We start from the raw sequence: 18388 nt of genomic DNA on the forward strand, positions 1-18388 counted from the left end.
TGCACTCTGCATGTGTAACACATGCTCCAGAAAGTAGATACTTAAGTGAACATTAAAAGTCTGGATGAATGGAAAGCACACTTCTGTAGCTACCAGAAGAATATATTGTTAGACTGCACGTCACCATACCTTACAGAGCAATTTGGTTGCCTGCTGAGCATTGCCTATTATTTCTATAGGAAAGCCTGAATTGACATCAACAAGAGGGTTTTTTGTCACTCATACCTGAGGGCCATCAGATGTCTGAAAAAGACGCCTGATCCTTGCCAGTTTATCTTTAGAACAAGGCATCCACGCTGAAAATACATATAAGATTGTTGTAAATATCCTTCATCTTACTCTTAGTTACTTGGCTGAAGGAAATCATTTTCACAGGAGATCCAGGACACAAAAGACACCACAGCTTCCAGTAATGTCTTCTCAGTTTCACAAGTATTATAGTAATGAGATCATATCAAACAGTTTTGGAATAGCCCTGCAGCTGAAACATCTTGTATTCACTGTGTACAAGGTCAATGTTTCTGAAGGATGTCTCTTCACCACAATGCTGTCAAGGCAGTCTCAGTATCAGCAGAGCAGTCCGACAGCGATAACCAGCTAAGCAGTTCTGGTTTCTCTAACTTAATAGTCTGTGGTGTGAAAACACCCTAAAGATATATATAGAAACATCACCTTCAATCTTGTGCACTGTACTCTTTTTGAGTGGTTTACACAGCAACATGAAGCTTTAATACTTATTTGTCCAATAAGAGAGAGATGCCAATCAAGTAAAATACAGTAGCTGGCTCCTGCTTTTTGAAAGGAGAGGGAGGGCTACTGATCCTTTAAGGTTTCTTTTGCTTAGAAGACAATTCTGGAGGTAAAACTATAGCCATCACGCAGATTACAATAAATAGGTCAAAAATGTTTTATTAAAGGAAATATTTGCAAAACCTTTTAAGGCTGATAATTTGCTCCTGAAACGAAAAATAGATATACAAATGAGAACATTACAAGGGAAACCATGCTGGTTTTGAAGACAAAGTTGTAAAGAGTCTCAAGCCCTTCAAAACTGTATTACCTGCTATGAAGAGCTGCTTGAAAATAAAAATCAAAAGTTAGATATTACATTAGCAACACAGACCCAGTATCTGATCAAAATCTTGGATATCTACAATAGGTTGTTTTGTTTTTTAAGAAATTAAACCATGAAAAATTTACTGTTTGGAATATCAAGACTTTTATTTTAATGAGACCAAAAAATACTGGTTTTCCATTTCACTTGCAAAATACCCCACAGTTCTCACTTAAAATCCCAGAAATCTAACAGCAGCCAGCCAATCTCCAACTGCAGACAAATAGAAGATTTCGGTCTTATGAAATCGTCAGCCCGTGATGCCATTGATCTCAGATTGCTCCATGTCATCTTGAGAATTACGGTCACCATACTAAGAGCTACTGCTGATCGCTCAGCATGATAATTTAGTAAAACCAGGACTGACTTTCCCAGTCAGGTCACTGATTTGAAGTGGGCAACAAGATACACCTGGGACAGATGAAGTATGATTTTCAAGTGGCTTTAGTATAGCAGCACACTTAATTCAAAACCACGGGTCAGATGTTTTTACTAATTTTGGACATGATATAGTACAGGATTCAGTGTTTTGGCCTACAATTTGACAAAACAGTCCTAGGGATCATTTGTTCTTATTTAGGTGGAAGCACACTTGACAAGTACATCTGCTTATGTCCAAAAAAATATACCCATTAACTTTTACATCGTTCCTTGTTATGCTGCTCAGTCATAAGAAGGAGGGACAGGAGAGAAAGTTACCAAGAGATTTATTTTGCCAACCATCAGCAGATTCACTGACAGATTCAGAGCAGGATTCACTTAAGACTTCTGGAGCACTCTCTGAAAGTACCTGTGAAGTTATAAGTTACTTAAAGCCTGGGAACACAAGAAGAAGGTTGCATTCACACTTGTTTTTCTGTAAGGGCATCTACGGCCATGGAAGCAGAAAAGAAAACCTTTAGGAAGGCTTCACTATTCAGCATAGGTGACCACAATCCAGATATGAAAAGGATAGCGCAGGAATTATAGCAAAAGGAATTCTGACCACTAAAAGGTTAAGGGTCTTTTACCAGCAATAATCATCTTTATCCACTTCCACAGGCAGTTTATGTTCTGTTCCAAATTTTTGTCACTGATCTCCAGCTCCAAGTTAGCCACGCACAGAGAAAGAAATATGGAGGTGAATTGCTCTGTTTTCATTCTAGACATTGAACTAAGGATAGAAAACTAACATGCTAAGCTACTGCTAAATGTAACCATTTTATGATTAATCACAGATTAATCGGCGAAAGAGATTTTTTTGAATGACATCTGTGGGAAACAAACTTATGTTCTACCTGGTCATATTATTTCGCCTTGACCATAAAAAAGACCAGGTCTGATTAGATATAAGTACACAGCTGATAGGGTAGAAATCCCCTTACCTTTCATATCACATGGCCAATTTACTCAGCACAACAAATTTCTATTCAATCATAGCATTACCAGGCACAGAATATTTGCAAATGAATCAGTTAAACTAAACCTGGTTTACTGACTGTAGGTCAGAACTCAAGAGTTTCAAAGAGTTCAGAAAAGTTCCACGTATGAACATTCATCATGAAGGCAGTTATTTTCCATGTCAGCCAGTTTTCTGTTTTGCTAAAACCTGCACTGGGAGAGGAGCTTCATCTGAACATACATATAAAAGAAGACATAGGGAAGTATGCGAAACAGTTTGATAACAGACAGATGGGATGATGACAGCACTCAGACATATGGACCTGCTGTAATCCATTAGAGAGTGTGCTCCTCCATACAGTCACAAGCATTCTGTGTACGACCAACACTGTTACTGGGTATGAAAAGCTCAGAACCTCTAAGGAGCTTCCCCAGCTTTTCAAGTTATGCCCCTAGCAACTGCTAAATCAAAATGCAATCCGCAGGCCAGGGCCATAGTCACTAGTAAGCAGTTAAACACAGACCAACTTTGGTGAATCAGAGCCAACTGGAAATACAGGAGTAGCCCCCACCGTCAGAGCACAGCACTACTGCTGCGGTGACAGTGGCCACCCCACCAGCTCCGGCCCAAAGAACGGCAGCAAGCGGCCACAACACTTCACAGCTGGAAAAACGTCAACAGTCCGTCGTCTAAAGCTCACCCTCCCCACTGCTGTGTGCATATAGCTGCTGCGGTGAACATACTGAAGAATGAATAAATCAGGCCGCACCCTGCGCATTCTGGTTCCAGCAAGGAAGCAGTTTAGGGTTGGTTGGTTTGTTTGTTTTTTTTTTTAACAGAAGTTGGTGAAGAGTTCAGTGAGGTGGTGTGGGGAAGGGAAATAGGGTTGTTCTAAATTCAACTATGAAGTCAAAGAAATTACTGCGTTGACTTTGCCTGCTTGTTTTGAGCCTAAGTGCAGCATCCCTACCTAAGCTTGTGTACCAACACCGAGTTAAATATTTATCTGTCAAGACTTGCCTACATATTGTTGGATCTCATACAATGTTTTACTGATATTTGTCAATAAAGAGCAATATGCAGCTGCTCATATTTTACGTTTCCATAGGTACTATGTACTAATATTGCATTTTCACATTTTCAACACAGCAAGGCACAATTCTGCATGTAAACCAAAATGGTCAAAGTTTTGAAAGATACTGAAGTTGAATAAAATTACTTAAATATAAATTACCTTATTAACTTTATATTAAAATTACCTTAACTGCAGTTGAATGAAATTCAACTTTAGATTTCAAAACTCAGATTCTTGTCATATGTATGAGGTCAGCATATAAAATTACATTTATTTTAACCTGAATTGTAAAACACAGGTATGCTTTTATTTCTTTTTTTTAAATTGAAACATCAAAACTAGAATTAATAGAACACCTGCCTCCTATTTAATATCAGATAAGCGAATCAGAGGGGACATGCAGACAGTCTCCACAATCCATTAATCAGGAAACAAACATTATGCATCTTTTCATAAAGCTGTTTTGCCTGTATATTCCTAAATGTCTCTGCTAAGTCCTAATTAGGGAACAGGATAATATTTAAAAAACAAAAACAAAAAACCCAACCCAACCCACAAACCCAAAACCACACACCTTCCAAGTTAAGAAGGAGCAAACAGTAAAAGAGTTGGCTTTACTCTTCTTATGGTGTTTTTGCTAAGGAAAAGTAGCCACCGCGAGTGACGAGTTGAAGGAAGAAACAAACTAGTCTAAGGTCACATCAAAAAAAACCTTCTCATTGACTCAATATGCTGTGCAAAAAGGATCTTCAACTTATTTCTTTTACATTATAATCATTGTACAACAACAATAGCAGAATCAAAAAAGGCAGCCTATAGTAGTTTGCCGCTAAATTAAATTCTTGGTAGTGAATTCTTTGATAATTTCTTATTGTATCCAGATAGATCTGGATCTCATCATGCTATGTAACATATAAGAAAAATAAGAGACTATCATTCTGCAAAAGAGATTATTGTACTTTGATTATTCATTCCAGTTGTTCAGAACAGAAAGAGCTTGTTTTCTTTTTACACCATGCTGAGGAGACTATGCAATTGAAGATTTAATACCTGAAGGTATTAACTGTACCCAAATGCTTACGTCCAAACGATATCCATATCCAACTGTATCCTAATGCTTAGGTCCAGTACAGTCTATCAAATTAAATTACATTAGGGATTAGACTGCCCCCCTGCTGTTTTATACACAGGGAATATTTTTAGATTACCAATAAAAGTGCCTTGGAAGACCCACCTATACTGCAATGCCCGCAACAAAGCCAATGCACTGAGAAACTGGTGCCTTTGCTACAACAATGCAGCACCACAGCTGGCTGAAGCAGCCTGTGCAGCAAGAGTGCTGTGAGCTGGCAGACACCTAGCATTAGATACATTCTCCTCAGAGACCTTTATATTTTCTTCATCACAATTTTTACTTCCTTATTTTCTACTTCAGCTTTTGAAGGTGTTCCTTATTTTCTAGGAACTTTTAGGTAATATTTGTGTAGATTGCCATTATGACCCAAATGGTTAAACGCTGACCCACTGCTGTTTGTAAAAATAATAATTAAAAAAAATATTTTAAAAATCCTCCCCCCCCCCCAGTAGTTTCTTTTTGTGGCAAGCCACCTATAACCTTTTGAACAACAACAAAAAAAACCCAACAAAATATGGATATCAAATCTCTTTATTTTACATAACACCGAAGTCTCTCAATTGACCTGCAAGGTCAAGGTTACAGTCTCTCAAATTGACCTCCAATTTGCTAAAAGATTTTAACTGAACTTATTTTAAAAATCGTGTTTTCCACAACAGGACTAAAAAACAGCCAACCAAAAAAACCACCCAACCAACCCACGCTAACAGGAACCATGTTACAATAAAGGACCACACTCCCCAAATAATGAATTATATAATTGTAATTTAAAGAGCAGATCATTCAATGGTATAACAGGCATATATAGAAAAAAAAGACAGGGGAAGAAAACAGTATACATTCCACAAACATTCAAGTAAATAGAAGCAAATCATCTATATGTCATTCAAGAGCTTATGGTAAAAACGGAGGTTCTTCTTCATTAGCACAAGATTACCTAGTTTTATTCTATGTGGCTTGTTAGCAGCTGCTGTAATGCAGTTCAGAAGTTTTCATTTAAAGTTTAACATGCTTACCAGCCATCAGCGTTCTCTCAATGTAAGCCCATAAACCAAGAAAAATAAAAAAAATTAAAAAACCCTTAGGATAGAGTCCTTTCAGCACCATGCAGTCAGCTTGCAGTCCCCTGCTTTTCTAACCCCTTGTACCATACCTGGAAAAAACTCTTATCAGAAAGCTGATCCTGCTTCTATGCCCTGAGCCACTGTAAACACTGTATTTTAACTTCAAACAACCTGCCCTTCCACATGTACAAAAAAAAAAAAAAAAAATCCAACTGTAGTACTTCAGATACCTCAGCTCTGTGTACTTCAGCTTCCAGCTCTGCTAGCCTTACCCACGTTTAGGGTTGCCTATCATCTCACTGACTATAATATGCATGCAGTCCTTGTCAGTCTTAGCAAGGATTACATATTCTCATTTTTCATATTTAAAAGGCATTTTTCCTTCCTGAAACTGAAGCTAACATTTGATAGCAGACAGCTACTTTGTTTGATTTCTTCAGGGGGCAAAAATGCTTAGAGATATTCCTCCATTTCCATCCCAAACTATAGATTCAGGGTGGTACGTGGGCACAATGGCAGCCCAAATACTAGTGACACAAAGGACTACCTCAGAATGAACATATGGGAAGCAGAGAGGGGCAGGACTGTTTTTTTTCTTCCTATACGTACTTTTGGACTAGCAAACAGAACTGAGCAGAGCACTGTGGAAAATAGAAAACTGCTAAATATACGCAGTCCCATAGTCTTCGCAGGGCAAAAGTCACCTACTTCTGCTCAGGTCTCTAATCTCCTTCCCTGGGACCAAAGGAAGGAAATAGTGAAAGATTTACTTTTTTTTCTTTTTCTTTAAGCCAGCATCGGTGTGAGCAACAGCACTTTACACCACAGGGCAGCAGAGGGAATCTGATTTTTTTTTTTTTTTTCCTCCAGCACACTCTCTCCAAAATGTCACTCTAATAGAGAATTTCTGTAATTTTTTCCTGATCTGTAGAATATGTCCTAAGCACCTCCAGGCAAAAGGAAAGAATCGGAAAGCCTGGCACTACAAAGGGGCATTTATGACACTTACTGGCCCCGAACAACATAACTTGAGTTTTCATTTGCAGTGCTGTGTAGTCACTTCTCTATAAGCGACAGTTTGGATTCTGTAACCACCAAATTTGAACATTCATTACATCATGCCTAGACACATTAACTGGAAAAGAGTTATGTTAAACTGCTGTGCCCCAGATCTGTTCCCCATGCAGGTACTTCAGCAGCATTTACCAACCCAGTCTTCCTGACACTGGCCATTTTTCTCTGTGTCAGGTTTAAAAATACTTCCCTTTTTGAAAGGGCTATGTTAATATTCTCTCAGAAAACCACAGTAGAAGTCATGAATTTTAAAGAATAAGAGTCTGAATTATTTGTATCAAAGAAATTCTAGAAGACTGTGAAGGCTTTCTGATGTCTCATAAGAGGATCATGGTCCTCCTCACAGTTGTCAAATACCACGTGCTATTTCAGATGAATGCTGAACATGTACGCCTTGACTCCAGCAGAATACAAGCAATCAATAAGGGCTTGGCAAATGCCTTTAAACATCACTGTTTAACCCTGGGGGGGAAACAGTAATCTGACAATTTGAGATGCGTGAGACACCCCTAAAAATACTCTTCAGTTTTCTAAATGATATAAATATTTAAACCAGCAAATCATAAGACATGCACAGTGAAACTACTTAATCCCTTCTTTTCCCCTTTTTCATTTAGAACCTATCACCTTCCTATCGCAACATTTTCTGTAACTTACATGAGGCACAAAACCCAATTAAGATTAGTGTTAATCAGGATCCAGTCCAACACAACTGCTGAATGGCATTTAGGAAATAACAAAGAGGACACGATATTCACGTTACATACCACATTCCGACATCCCAATATTAGTAAGATTTTAAAACGGTTCCCTACTTTTCCGTTACAGCTCAACTGCATTTGCTGAAAACAACCAAAAAAACCCATATAAAACTAGTTAACTACACCATTGGTATAGGCCACATAAGGAAAGCAGAGATGATACTGTTAAAAGTTAACAGTTGTTAAAACCAGGAAGTAATGATTCTCCACTGTTAGGATGAACAGACACTTGTTTGTTTGAACTCTATCAAAATCCTTGGAAGAGGTAACTCATTTGGGTTTTGAAGTTCCCTTAAATTCTTTATTAATACACACAATGTTAATATTATTCTCATTTCCATGAACAAAACGCTTTTAATATATCCTGTGCACAAGCAGTAAAGTCCTTATACAGAAAATATATAAGACAAACACTTAAAGGGGCAATTTTCCACGCTGAAGTTGAACACCAAGGGCAGCCCACGCCAATACTAGCCAGGTCTCTTGTTGGCTATACACAGCAGATGGGATGGACTTTTTTCTCCCCCTTTGACTGCACGTCAGGAATGTTATTCTGAAGATAGCCTCTACGCTTGATACAGGACAGGGAAATGATATAAGGAAGTTTAGAAATAAGATTACATGCACAACCAAGCACTTGGGTTGTTGTGTTTTGACTTGCTTACACCCTTCCATTCACCCTAACCACAAAAGCCACCGCAGAGCACTACAGCAATTACCTTCTGCTACCTGACCTAGCGTGGCGGTCTCTAAACAGCATGTTAACAGCCAGCTCAGGCATTAGCATGCCCTTCATTTGTAAGACTGGTGAGCATATTTGTCCACTGGATCAGATATAGATTAATAAAGAACACTATTTACTGCATTATCATGCATAACTCAAGAGAGTGTGAAGGTAATTACAGAGTAACAGTTGGGTCAGATTAAGTTGACTTTCATTAAGTTTTGGCATTAACAACCACTCTTTTCTAAAATGGACAATTACTTTTAGTAGTAAATAGATGCAAGTTGCTTTCAAATTTAAAATGAATCTTAATGAAAGTCACATAGTTCAATATTTAGAATTAAAACAAGCCAGAACATAAATGCTGAATAATTGTATGCACTGATAGCAACTCTCATTTTATTGTATATACCACAAAAACCAGGTGTGTTGCAAAGCCTCCCCTAAAATCACATTTTTACCTGAGAATGCTTTTGTTTTAAAGACATAAAAGCCCTCTTTTTTAAGAATTAAGAAGTTATAGGCATTCAAAGGGCACATAAAAAGGATTCCCAAGAACTCTTGAAAACCATCCTCAGGTGTCTGTCACCCTGCATAACTTTCTTGAATGCTATAGTACTGCTAGCCCATAGGAGAGTAGCTGAAGTACAAAAGGAGTCTACCTTCACAGACGGAATATAATTTCTTAATGATGAAAGTGTCAAACTGAATGAAAAGGAGTATACAGTATCCTTGTATTAAGATAGGGACATTTTGGCCATAGTCAACTGAAGAAAAGGCTATCAGTATAATTGCATAAAACTGAAAAAAGTTTCAGTTCTATCAAAAACAATTTATTTTTTTCTCTATCAGTGACTTTGTTTTGATTCTTAAATCACCAGTTCTGAAGATGAATGTAATTAGCCAGTAAGTTTCATTTCCTGACTCAACTACTGATGTTAATACAAATAATGCATATATTAACATTCAGTTGAGAAACTAAAGTGTCACAGACCAGATAGTGAATGGTGGCCTGTGAGAGCAAAGAGGAAAAACATTCTGATTACTCACTGCAAGAAATTGTCATCAAGCCCTTCTGATATAAGACAAAATATTAAAAAGAAACTTATCTTCAAATACTATTTAACAATTTTACAATTCAGGTAACTTATAGGGGTTTTTTTAAGTCTGCAGTAGACCGTAACTTTGATTTTTGATTTAAGATACCTGTTTCATGGTGGAAGAGAACCTAGGAGTCAGAAACAGCTTAGGCAACTGAATGCCTCAGCCTAGTAGAAAGATAAAAGCTACCAACATGACCCTTAAGTAAATGAATAAAAAGTTGCCTTACCCCAGCATACTAGCTGGAGCTTAAAGATTAAACAGTCTCCGCAAGGAACAGAGACCGGTTGGGTCAGGATCCTCAGCCAGAACCAGGAGCAGTGGCAGGGAGCTCTGCACTCCTTCCCTCCCTCTTCTACCCCCAGAAGCCACCAGGTATGGGCTGGAGGATCTGCTCTCAGGTTTGCCCAGATCGAGGCCTCTCGTGCTTCACAGAAATAGAAGATATGTCCAAAGATGTCATTAGGAACTTCTATATTGACTTTTCCTTCGAGTGCTGCAAGGTCCCCAAAGAAATCACACAGAAGGTTAATCAGAAATCCAGCTGGTCCAGAGAAGGCACACAGCACTAAACCAGGGCCTAGGACAGCTGCCAACAGCAGGGCCACCAGCAGCCCCGGTACCGCAGCCCTAGCACTCGGGGCAGCTCAAACCCCGCAGGTTTCAAGTATGCAGGAGCCAGACAGAGTTACAACATAATTATACAGCTACAAGGCTGGGTACTGTTACAGGAGCTGGAAGTCCCTCCCATGAGGACTCAGTCACAACAGCGACCAAGAGAACCAAAAGCCTAGCACAGAAACATCACATGCTCAATTAAGAAAAAGCCAAATCTTTAAGGCCAGAAGAAATCCAGCTACTAAATCAGTCAATTATTTTTAATCATTGGTCACCATCTTCTCTCTGCGATCCTCATCTACATCCGGGCACACTACCATCTGTTTGAGAGGGAGGGCAAGTGCCAGCAGGTACTTACATGGGGAAGGCTAGACCTGTAAGTCAGCTGCATTATCATCTCTGCTGCAAGACAACATTTGTTCAGAAGTCAGGAATAAATCACAGGATTTCACATCTCACATTACAGTTTCACCACGCTTTTCCTTCTTTCCAGGCTATTTAACATATTTTACATTAACATCTGTGACATGCTCAGCACTAAAGTAACTAACACTATTTCATTGCTCTGCCCTACCTTCAACTCCATGTCTTCTGCCTCCAATTTTAATCCGTTTTATGCCCCATTTTACCAAGTTTCACTGTAATCAGAGGGGTCAAATTGCTCTGAAACTCATTAAAAATACATTTCTTAACATGTCTGGCTTTGCACACTACTGTTGCAGTTTAGTTTTTCTCCTCCTCTGCTTTTACTCATTTCTCTGTACCTTCTGCTATTGCCTTACTGTTGTGTATTTGTACGCTGGGACCACATCTCTGATTTTTACTCGATTTGTCAACATTTCAACAAAGCCCCATCCTCCCTTCCCTACATTAATTTCCAAAGTCATTTCTTCTGCTAAAGCCATCTCTGTTAAAATGCTACTTCCAAGGCAGCTAGTTCAAGAAATCATTAAAAGTTTCTTTCGATTTCCTCCTTTTACTTGCTTGGGTTATTGACAAAACTACCGCTCTGGGGATACCCTGTCTGAACAGAATTCTCTTCCCCTTGTCAGAAGTACAGAAGTTTGTTGATCCAGTTTGCCAGAATATATTGAGCTGTCCACAGCTATGCATTTGATTAAAACGTTTCGACCATCAAGAGCTGGAGGCAAAGTTTAATCATAGATTTAACGTGATGGAAGGGATCATTCTGATCATCTAAGTGTAGCTATTCATCCTGGACTGCCTTATATTCAGGAGAGATATTACATACAGTATCCCATACTGGAACAGAAAGCCATTTTTTCCCCTCGTAGAAAAAGGAGTCTCACCTACAAGATTCACAGTTAGTAATTTGATTAAAATATTGAATGGACAGTAATGTTTTGAAGAAAATCTACCCAGCATTAACAGAACTAGAGGAAAAAGCCCACAAGTATCTTATTTTAAAATTTGCTTACTTCGTATTTTTCCTTTGCCTCCGGCAAATCCTTTGCCCTGAGAAGATAATTTGTCTTATACAGCAAACGCATAATGCTACTTTAAGACATAACACTGCAAAATACAGCAGCTGGAACGCTTTATCACAGATCACACTGTACTGAAGACATACCGACATACAGCATCAAATAAAAATACTGCCCAGTTATAATCAGAGTTTTGACTGAAATGCTGAGAGATGAGATAGTCCCTCACCATGACTTAAGAAGTAGGTGAAAACTCTGACAACTGCAGTTTTCAGCAGCACAGGTATTGACAGGCAAGGGACAAAATAATAGCCAAGGGCAAATCATTACATTTTTTGTATGAACAGTCTCAATATCTGTGTTTTACTGGTCACCCAAAAGTAACACATTCCTCGAGCAAGCTCTCCTTTTCCAATCCAAAAATCTCCCAACCGTATTTAATCATTTATCTGCAAAAGCAACCTGCTCCTGTGATTCTGTACAACAAACTAATTTGCATTGTGTGTGCAAGCTATTACTTTCCCAATTTCAACTACACCTAAAAGCACTTCAGCAATGGTATTTACCAGCACTTCTGCAATTTTGCGCTGTTGCAGTATATTCTAAAGAAGGCCACCCAGCAAAGAGCAGACTTACGCTATTTTCAGCAAATTCACATCCAGTTGTAACTCTTCTTTGAAACCCTTTGTGCGTTGTCATTAGCAAGTCAAGCAGTTGTGAATACAAATTCTAATTTATTTAAGGAAATCACCATCCTGATCGCAAGGAATTCAGTATTACAAGACCAATAACAATCATTGGGTAAAGTAGATGTTGTCTGGGAAGGGCTAAACAGCCTCACCAAGTCAACCCAAGATACACATAAGTGACTTTCCTGGACAGTCTGTGAACCAAACAGTACACTTACTGGCTTTAAAGGGATTATTTTGATCCTAAATATTTGGAGGAGAAGCGGGAGAAGAAACGAATAAGAAAATAGTAAAATTATATTCAGAAAGCTAAGTTCCATTTCCTGGCACTTGCACACACCACTATGCTTCAGTGGGAGGAACATGGGATTAATCTGGCCCACAGAAACAGGAAGCTCTCTAATAAGAGACAGGAAAACGTATTTTCATGCAAGTTCCGCATAAAGCAATTTTTTGTACTTTACTTTCATTTTTGAAGGGAGAGGAATATTTAGAAGCAATTTCCTATATGCTCACCTTCCTCTTTCAGTATTTTGAAGTATCAGCCCTCCTTGATAAATCTCAACTTCAGAAAAATTTCAAAACCACTGCATTCACCAGAAAAGCGTGCAAGGCAACTAGTTCTCTTTCGTGGTAGTGTCTAATGCATCTACAGGTTCTAATCACTGCTTAGATTAACCCTAATGATCATGTAGGTTTTCCCTGAACACACTGTATAGTAATCAGATTTTCAATCACTGCAGACCAGTCAACAAAATGCAGCGGGTAACACAAAGCCAGGAGCAAGGAGAATGATAGCCCAAAGTTCATTACTTTATTTTCAAAAATAAAACAAAAACAACAACAATGAAAAACTCTCAGACCAGGCATAGTTGTTGTTCAATCTTTTAAAGAATAAACTCCTGAACAATAAAGACTTTTTTCATAGACTAGAGCAGCATGCTATTAGAGTCTCATTTAGTTATCTCCCACTGCAAGATGGAAACTCAGAAGACTACTGAAATTTTGCTAACATCATCCCATAAAATCATATCCATTTAACAGGCAGAGATACACCAGTAGCAGCAGGGAACTATTTTTTTTTCCGTCAATGTTTGCAGATACCTTGCTGCAGTGAATGCTGTCCTGAATGCAAATTACCTCAGCTCCCTAAGAGGCACGCTGCAATGTCTGAGACTGCCAATATACAGTACAGTGCCAGCAGACATATATTTAGGAAAAAGGGAACAGAAGAAAATAGTCCAGAAAGGGTATAAATTTGCACTTCAGCGAACAAAGCCAAGGAACTGGTGCAGGATTTGAATTGCACAAGAAGTTAACCTAGACTACATGCAGCAAGGACAAAGGTGACTGTACTGATAGCTGGAAGAAGTGATTTCTTGCTATGAAAGCCAGTTACTGTGTCCTTGTGTTGTGAGCTATGTCTTCACTACACAGCTAAATCAAGTCAACTAAGTGGAGATGCAAGCTTCTAGGATAGCTTAATCTGATGTGGAATCAAAGTACTGCCACTCTGCAGAGCTCTTGGCTTGTGTAAGGTGCTGAACAAGCAAGCAGTAGCCTACACCTGCATCTTGGCAGATAGCTAATTTTGAGTTAACATGCATCCATGCATTTGAAGTAAAGATTTGTTCGAGTTAGTATCAACTCTGAATTCTAATTTAGCAGAAAAAAAAGACACCAGATCCGCATTAGTTATTCCCTTCAAAAACAGATTATTAATCGTGCTACTCCACTGAACGCTCTTCTCCAGCCTGTCTCCAGATATCAGCCTTGACATTTTCCAGCCATTTCAAAGTATCTCTGAAGATTCAAGTACTCTTTTGTCCAAACCTTTAAATTAACGACAACTTCTAATAAGAAGTAATTTTTGCTTTGTCCTGTAGGCAGTTAAACACACCAAGCTTTTTCAAACTGAAACACTAACAAAATTCAGTGGCAATTTTGCACGACAATGAACCTGAATGACTTGGACTATAGTATGTTGAAAAGGAGATATATTTTTCTGTTAGAAGTCAGACACAGATTGCAGTGCATAACAAAAGTCTGGCGCTGTAACGGAAACCTTAAGTAGCCTTTTTCAGCATTAGAAATTTTTCAAACACCACCAAGAATGGAAATAGTTCCAGATCTTCTGTCTCCCAGCATAGAAAACCTGTGATATTCCCTACTTTATCAGGCCAATGTCAAAGGCTCTGAGGAAACTATTGAGTGTACAGGAGTTATAATAGCTCTTATTAAGTCTTCTCACTAATTAACATACACTGTGCTAGTCTAAGAAGAGTTCCGATATGCCTGCCATATATATAATCCAGGTTTTTTCTAATGCATTTATAAGTAAATATAGCTCATGTAATACATCTAGTTTCTCCAGTTGCTTTCCAGATACAGATCTGAGACAATTGCCAGAGTCCTGTCCCCAAGCAGTACCGTAAGTAGCCAGCATATTTCACAACGCTTGGCAGAGACAAGGATTGGAGATGTGTGGGCTGCACTAACTTCTCCTTCCCCCTAAGGTTTTCAAGCAGGTCAAAGGCATACTCGTACATTAGAAAACCCCTTTAAAATCCAGTCAGCATTTTGCAAGCCAGAGAAGTGTAAACACCTGAATTTTTTTTTTTTTTTTGACAGGCAAAAGAACACACCCAGCTTTATGTTGCACCTGGGGATTAAAGTTTATACTTGCAGAATCAAGGCAGTCCGATCACCTTTTATCGGCAACAGAAGCAAGCGCAGTCACATTCTGACTACAAAGAACAGAGAGGGAGGCTATAAAGCTATAATGGGATTACAGGATGCTGGAGCACATGCCACAGTGGCCACTGCCAACAGGAGGAGCAGATAGGGAGCCAAAGTCCCACTAAGAGAAAAGAAATTGTTTGTATATACAAGGCTTCTTCACCTCATTTTCTAGAAGAAATGAGTGAAAAAAGGGAGGATTTATGTACCTACATGAGAAAAGCTAAAAATCATCACCGAGTCTCCCTTTTACTTCCCACACCTTTGAGATTCATTTCCTTATCTTAATTTTGTGAGTTTTTCATATTATAATCATATATAGCAATCATAATGCAAGAAAGTACTATGAAGTCGGTTATTGCAGTGCAGGGACATCGGAAAAGCAGCATGTTGCTCTTGCGATGGCCCATATGTTTAGTAAATAAAAATCACCTGGTGGGTTTGGTGTGTGCTCAGACAAAAAGAGCAACAATAAAAGATTGTAGATGAGTATGAAACTGTTACCCAGGAGTCTTAAGGTAACAGTTAGCAACTACAGAAGCCTAATGAAATTAAAGTAGAAACTAACAGAAAAGACAGGGTTCCGGTTGTTAGCGTACCTCTGTTAGAGGAGAATGAAATCCATTGACTCTACATACGACAAATACAACTGCCAATTCCTCTTTCCCGATGTAAACACGCAAGTAAAGCCTTGGAAAAAAAAAATCCCACCACCAATAAAAAATTGTGGATTCACACACTTATCTAAACTCAATACGCTGTAAAGCTACAATAAAGCACACTATGAACAGCATCGTGATAGCCTGTTCTTATCTGTGCATGCTCATTGTTAAATTAAGCAAGCCGCTTGCCCGGGAAATTGTAAAAAGACAGTCCCCAAGCAAAACACCCCTGTCTTTATACTTGGCATGTCATCATTCCCAACAATATAATAAGGATATGTCAGAGATTTCAAGCTTTATTTCATTCACTTTGTCCTTCCACATGGAATAAAGCCAAGCTGCCGTGACACCACAAGCATAAAGCACAGCGCGTCACACCTGCTGTCACATCACAGAATCACAGGGTTTAGACAGATAAATGGGCGTGTGCCTTAACTTGCCCATAAGCAACAACCTTCTTAAGTTTGAATTTTATGATCGCTTATTTTTACAGCATGGCCAAGGTAACACAGATAACCAGCCTCAGCTGACCGTCCCTGTTCATAGTACCGCATTAACGTCATAGCAGCTGCCTTCTGAAGCATAAGGTCAAACAAGTCTAACACAGGTTTGTTGCCGAAAGAGGCAAAGAAAGAGGCAGCGGGGAGGGGCAGGCGTGAGGCACGGGTCTGTCAGAGGAGGAAGACTGCTTTCTTGCCCGTCTAAGAGCTGTTAAAAGTACGGAACATTTCGTGGGGAGAGGGGGGCTGAGGGTACGAGCTGAGCTGCGGCCGCCCCGCCAGCCCGGCCGCCCCCCGCTCCCCCCGCCTCAGCTCAGCCCCTCCGAGAAGCGGCTCCTCCCGCCGGGCGCCGGGGCAAGCCCTCATCCTTCCCCGCACAGGCACGCACGGCGAAAGTTTACTAAATAAGCCGCTTCCCTGACTTTGAAGAGGAAACAGAACCTTTTATTTATCCAGACCGCCCGCTGCCAGCCCAACAGGCACTGGAAGCCGCGGGAGCTCGCCGTGGGAGTCAGCCCAAACCGAACCCGCGCGGCAGCGATCTGTTGCGGGACGGCGCTGCCGCCTTCCCCGCTCCCCCCGGAGCGAGCCGGCCCCGGGCCTGCCCGCCAGGTCCTCCCCAGGTCCGCGGGGCTCCTCCGCACGCCCCCGCAGCGCTGCGGTGACGACAGCTGCGCCCGCCCTGACGGCGAGGCCGGGGGAGCAGCCAGGACCGCAGGAACCGTTAGGGCCGTTACCTGTGGGCGTCCTGCGGGCGGCCGCCCCCTGCGGGGGCCCCGCGGGGCAGGTGGGTGCTGCTCCACTGGAGACGGCGGCGGGGCTGGATTTCTTGCGGATGGCCGCCCGCCTGAAGGGCGCGCCCTCGGCTCCGCTCATCCTCGGGGAGGGAGAGAGACGGAGAGAGGGAGAGTGAGGGAGAAGCCGCGGGGTCCTCAGCGCCCCTCCCGCCCCGGGGGTGGCGGGGCCGGCATAGCCCCGACGGCAGCACCTCCCTCCCTCCGCGCCCCGCCCGCCCTGCGCCGGCCCCTCACCTGCCCGCCGCTCCCCGCCCCTGCCCTCCCCGCCAGCACCTGGCCGGGCGCCTCCTCCGCCCTGCCCTGCCCTGCCCTGCCCTGCCCCGCCCCGCCCCGCCCCGCGCTACCTGCCCAGCGGCCGGTATGGCGGACCCCGGCCCTCCGCCGCCCGTCCCGGGCCAGGGCTGCGCGGCAACTTCCCCGAGCCGGGCGGCCGCGGGCCGGCGGCTCAAGTTCCCCCCGCGGCCCGCGCAGGGAAGTAGCTGCCGCGGGCGCCGCACCTGCTCCGCTTCCTCCCGGCCGGTGCGGCGCCTCCCCGGCCCCCGCCCTGGCCCATCGCCTGGCCCCGCGGCTGGCCCCGCTGCCCCCCACTCACGCACAGCCCCACCGTCTTCCTGTGCTGCCTTCTCTCACCGTTCACCGCTGAAATGCCTTCCCTGGAAGGAGGCCCAATTTCTGTAAGATTTATCAGTGTAGTGAAAAGAAGTTGGCCGTAATGCAGTCCCCCTCTTCTAACGAGAAAATTCTCAAAGACGTCTGAGTCTTAGCGCTTAAAAGTGAGTTTTGATGCCAGGGATGGAGCTGCAATACTTGCATCAGTAATGATTCCAGCTAAAATGGTTCATTCAGGCCAAAGCAGTTGCCTCCCCCTCTAAATTTTAATTAATGTTAACTGAGAAAGACAATCAGAGGCTATGCTGCTGAGACCTGGGAGTAGGCTCACTTCTATAGCAACAGCATCTGAACGCACCTATTTACCTGCTGAACAGGGACATGATGTTTGGAGGCACAACATCTGCACCTGTGCTGCCACGAGAGTGGGTAGCAGCAGCCTGTGGTATGAGAGCTTTTGAGTCTGTCAGGGAACTTGATGCGGTGCAGTTAGAGGCAAACCAGTTGCGAAGTGGTGCTCCCGCTACACAAGGATTTCCTGGGGTTTGGAAAACCCAGGTTTTAGGGCTTCTTCAAAAGATGGCCTCCTGTTTTGTAACATGCTGCTTCATTTGCCATCAGCCATACTTGGAGTATTTCCTCACAAAAGAGAGGGAGTACAGTCAGCTACGCTCCAGGGATGTTCTCCCTTTGCCAATGGTCCAACACAGCCTTCAGTTGCCAGGAAGCCCATGAATTGCTGGGGCTTGGAAGAATATTCTGGGCAAGTACCACTCTGCACTTGCCCCACTCTTACGGCTTTTTTGGCCACTGTCAGCGACAGGAAGTGGGCAAGAGAGACCTTTCATTTGATCCATACAGCCATCCTTATGCTCTTACATCTTCAGCAATAAGATTTTA

The 18388-nt window shown here is 41.7% G+C and overlaps 1 protein-coding gene across 1 annotated transcript in view; it reads right to left on the reverse strand.

The window, feature by feature from the left end:
* The window catches only part of FGD4 (FYVE, RhoGEF and PH domain containing 4), a 115397-nt gene extending 97828 nt beyond the window's left edge, over nt 1–17569 (reverse strand). The window contains exons 1-2 of the mRNA XM_087766414.1: nt 17476–17569; nt 16820–16959 (exon numbers count right to left, since the gene is read on the reverse strand). Coding sequence (XP_087622540.1) covers nt 16820–16958 — 139 coding nt within the window. The 5' untranslated portion in view covers nt 16959; nt 17476–17569. The remainder of the gene's footprint in view (nt 1–16819; nt 16960–17475) is intronic.
* Between the last annotated feature and the right edge of the window lie 819 nt (nt 17570–18388).

This window comes from Nipponia nippon, unplaced genomic scaffold (assembly GCF_047370975.1).
Source record: "Nipponia nippon isolate SJK-2023a ecotype South Korea unplaced genomic scaffold, ASM4737097v1 scaffold_3, whole genome shotgun sequence".
NCBI lineage: Eukaryota > Metazoa > Chordata > Aves > Pelecaniformes > Threskiornithidae > Nipponia > Nipponia nippon.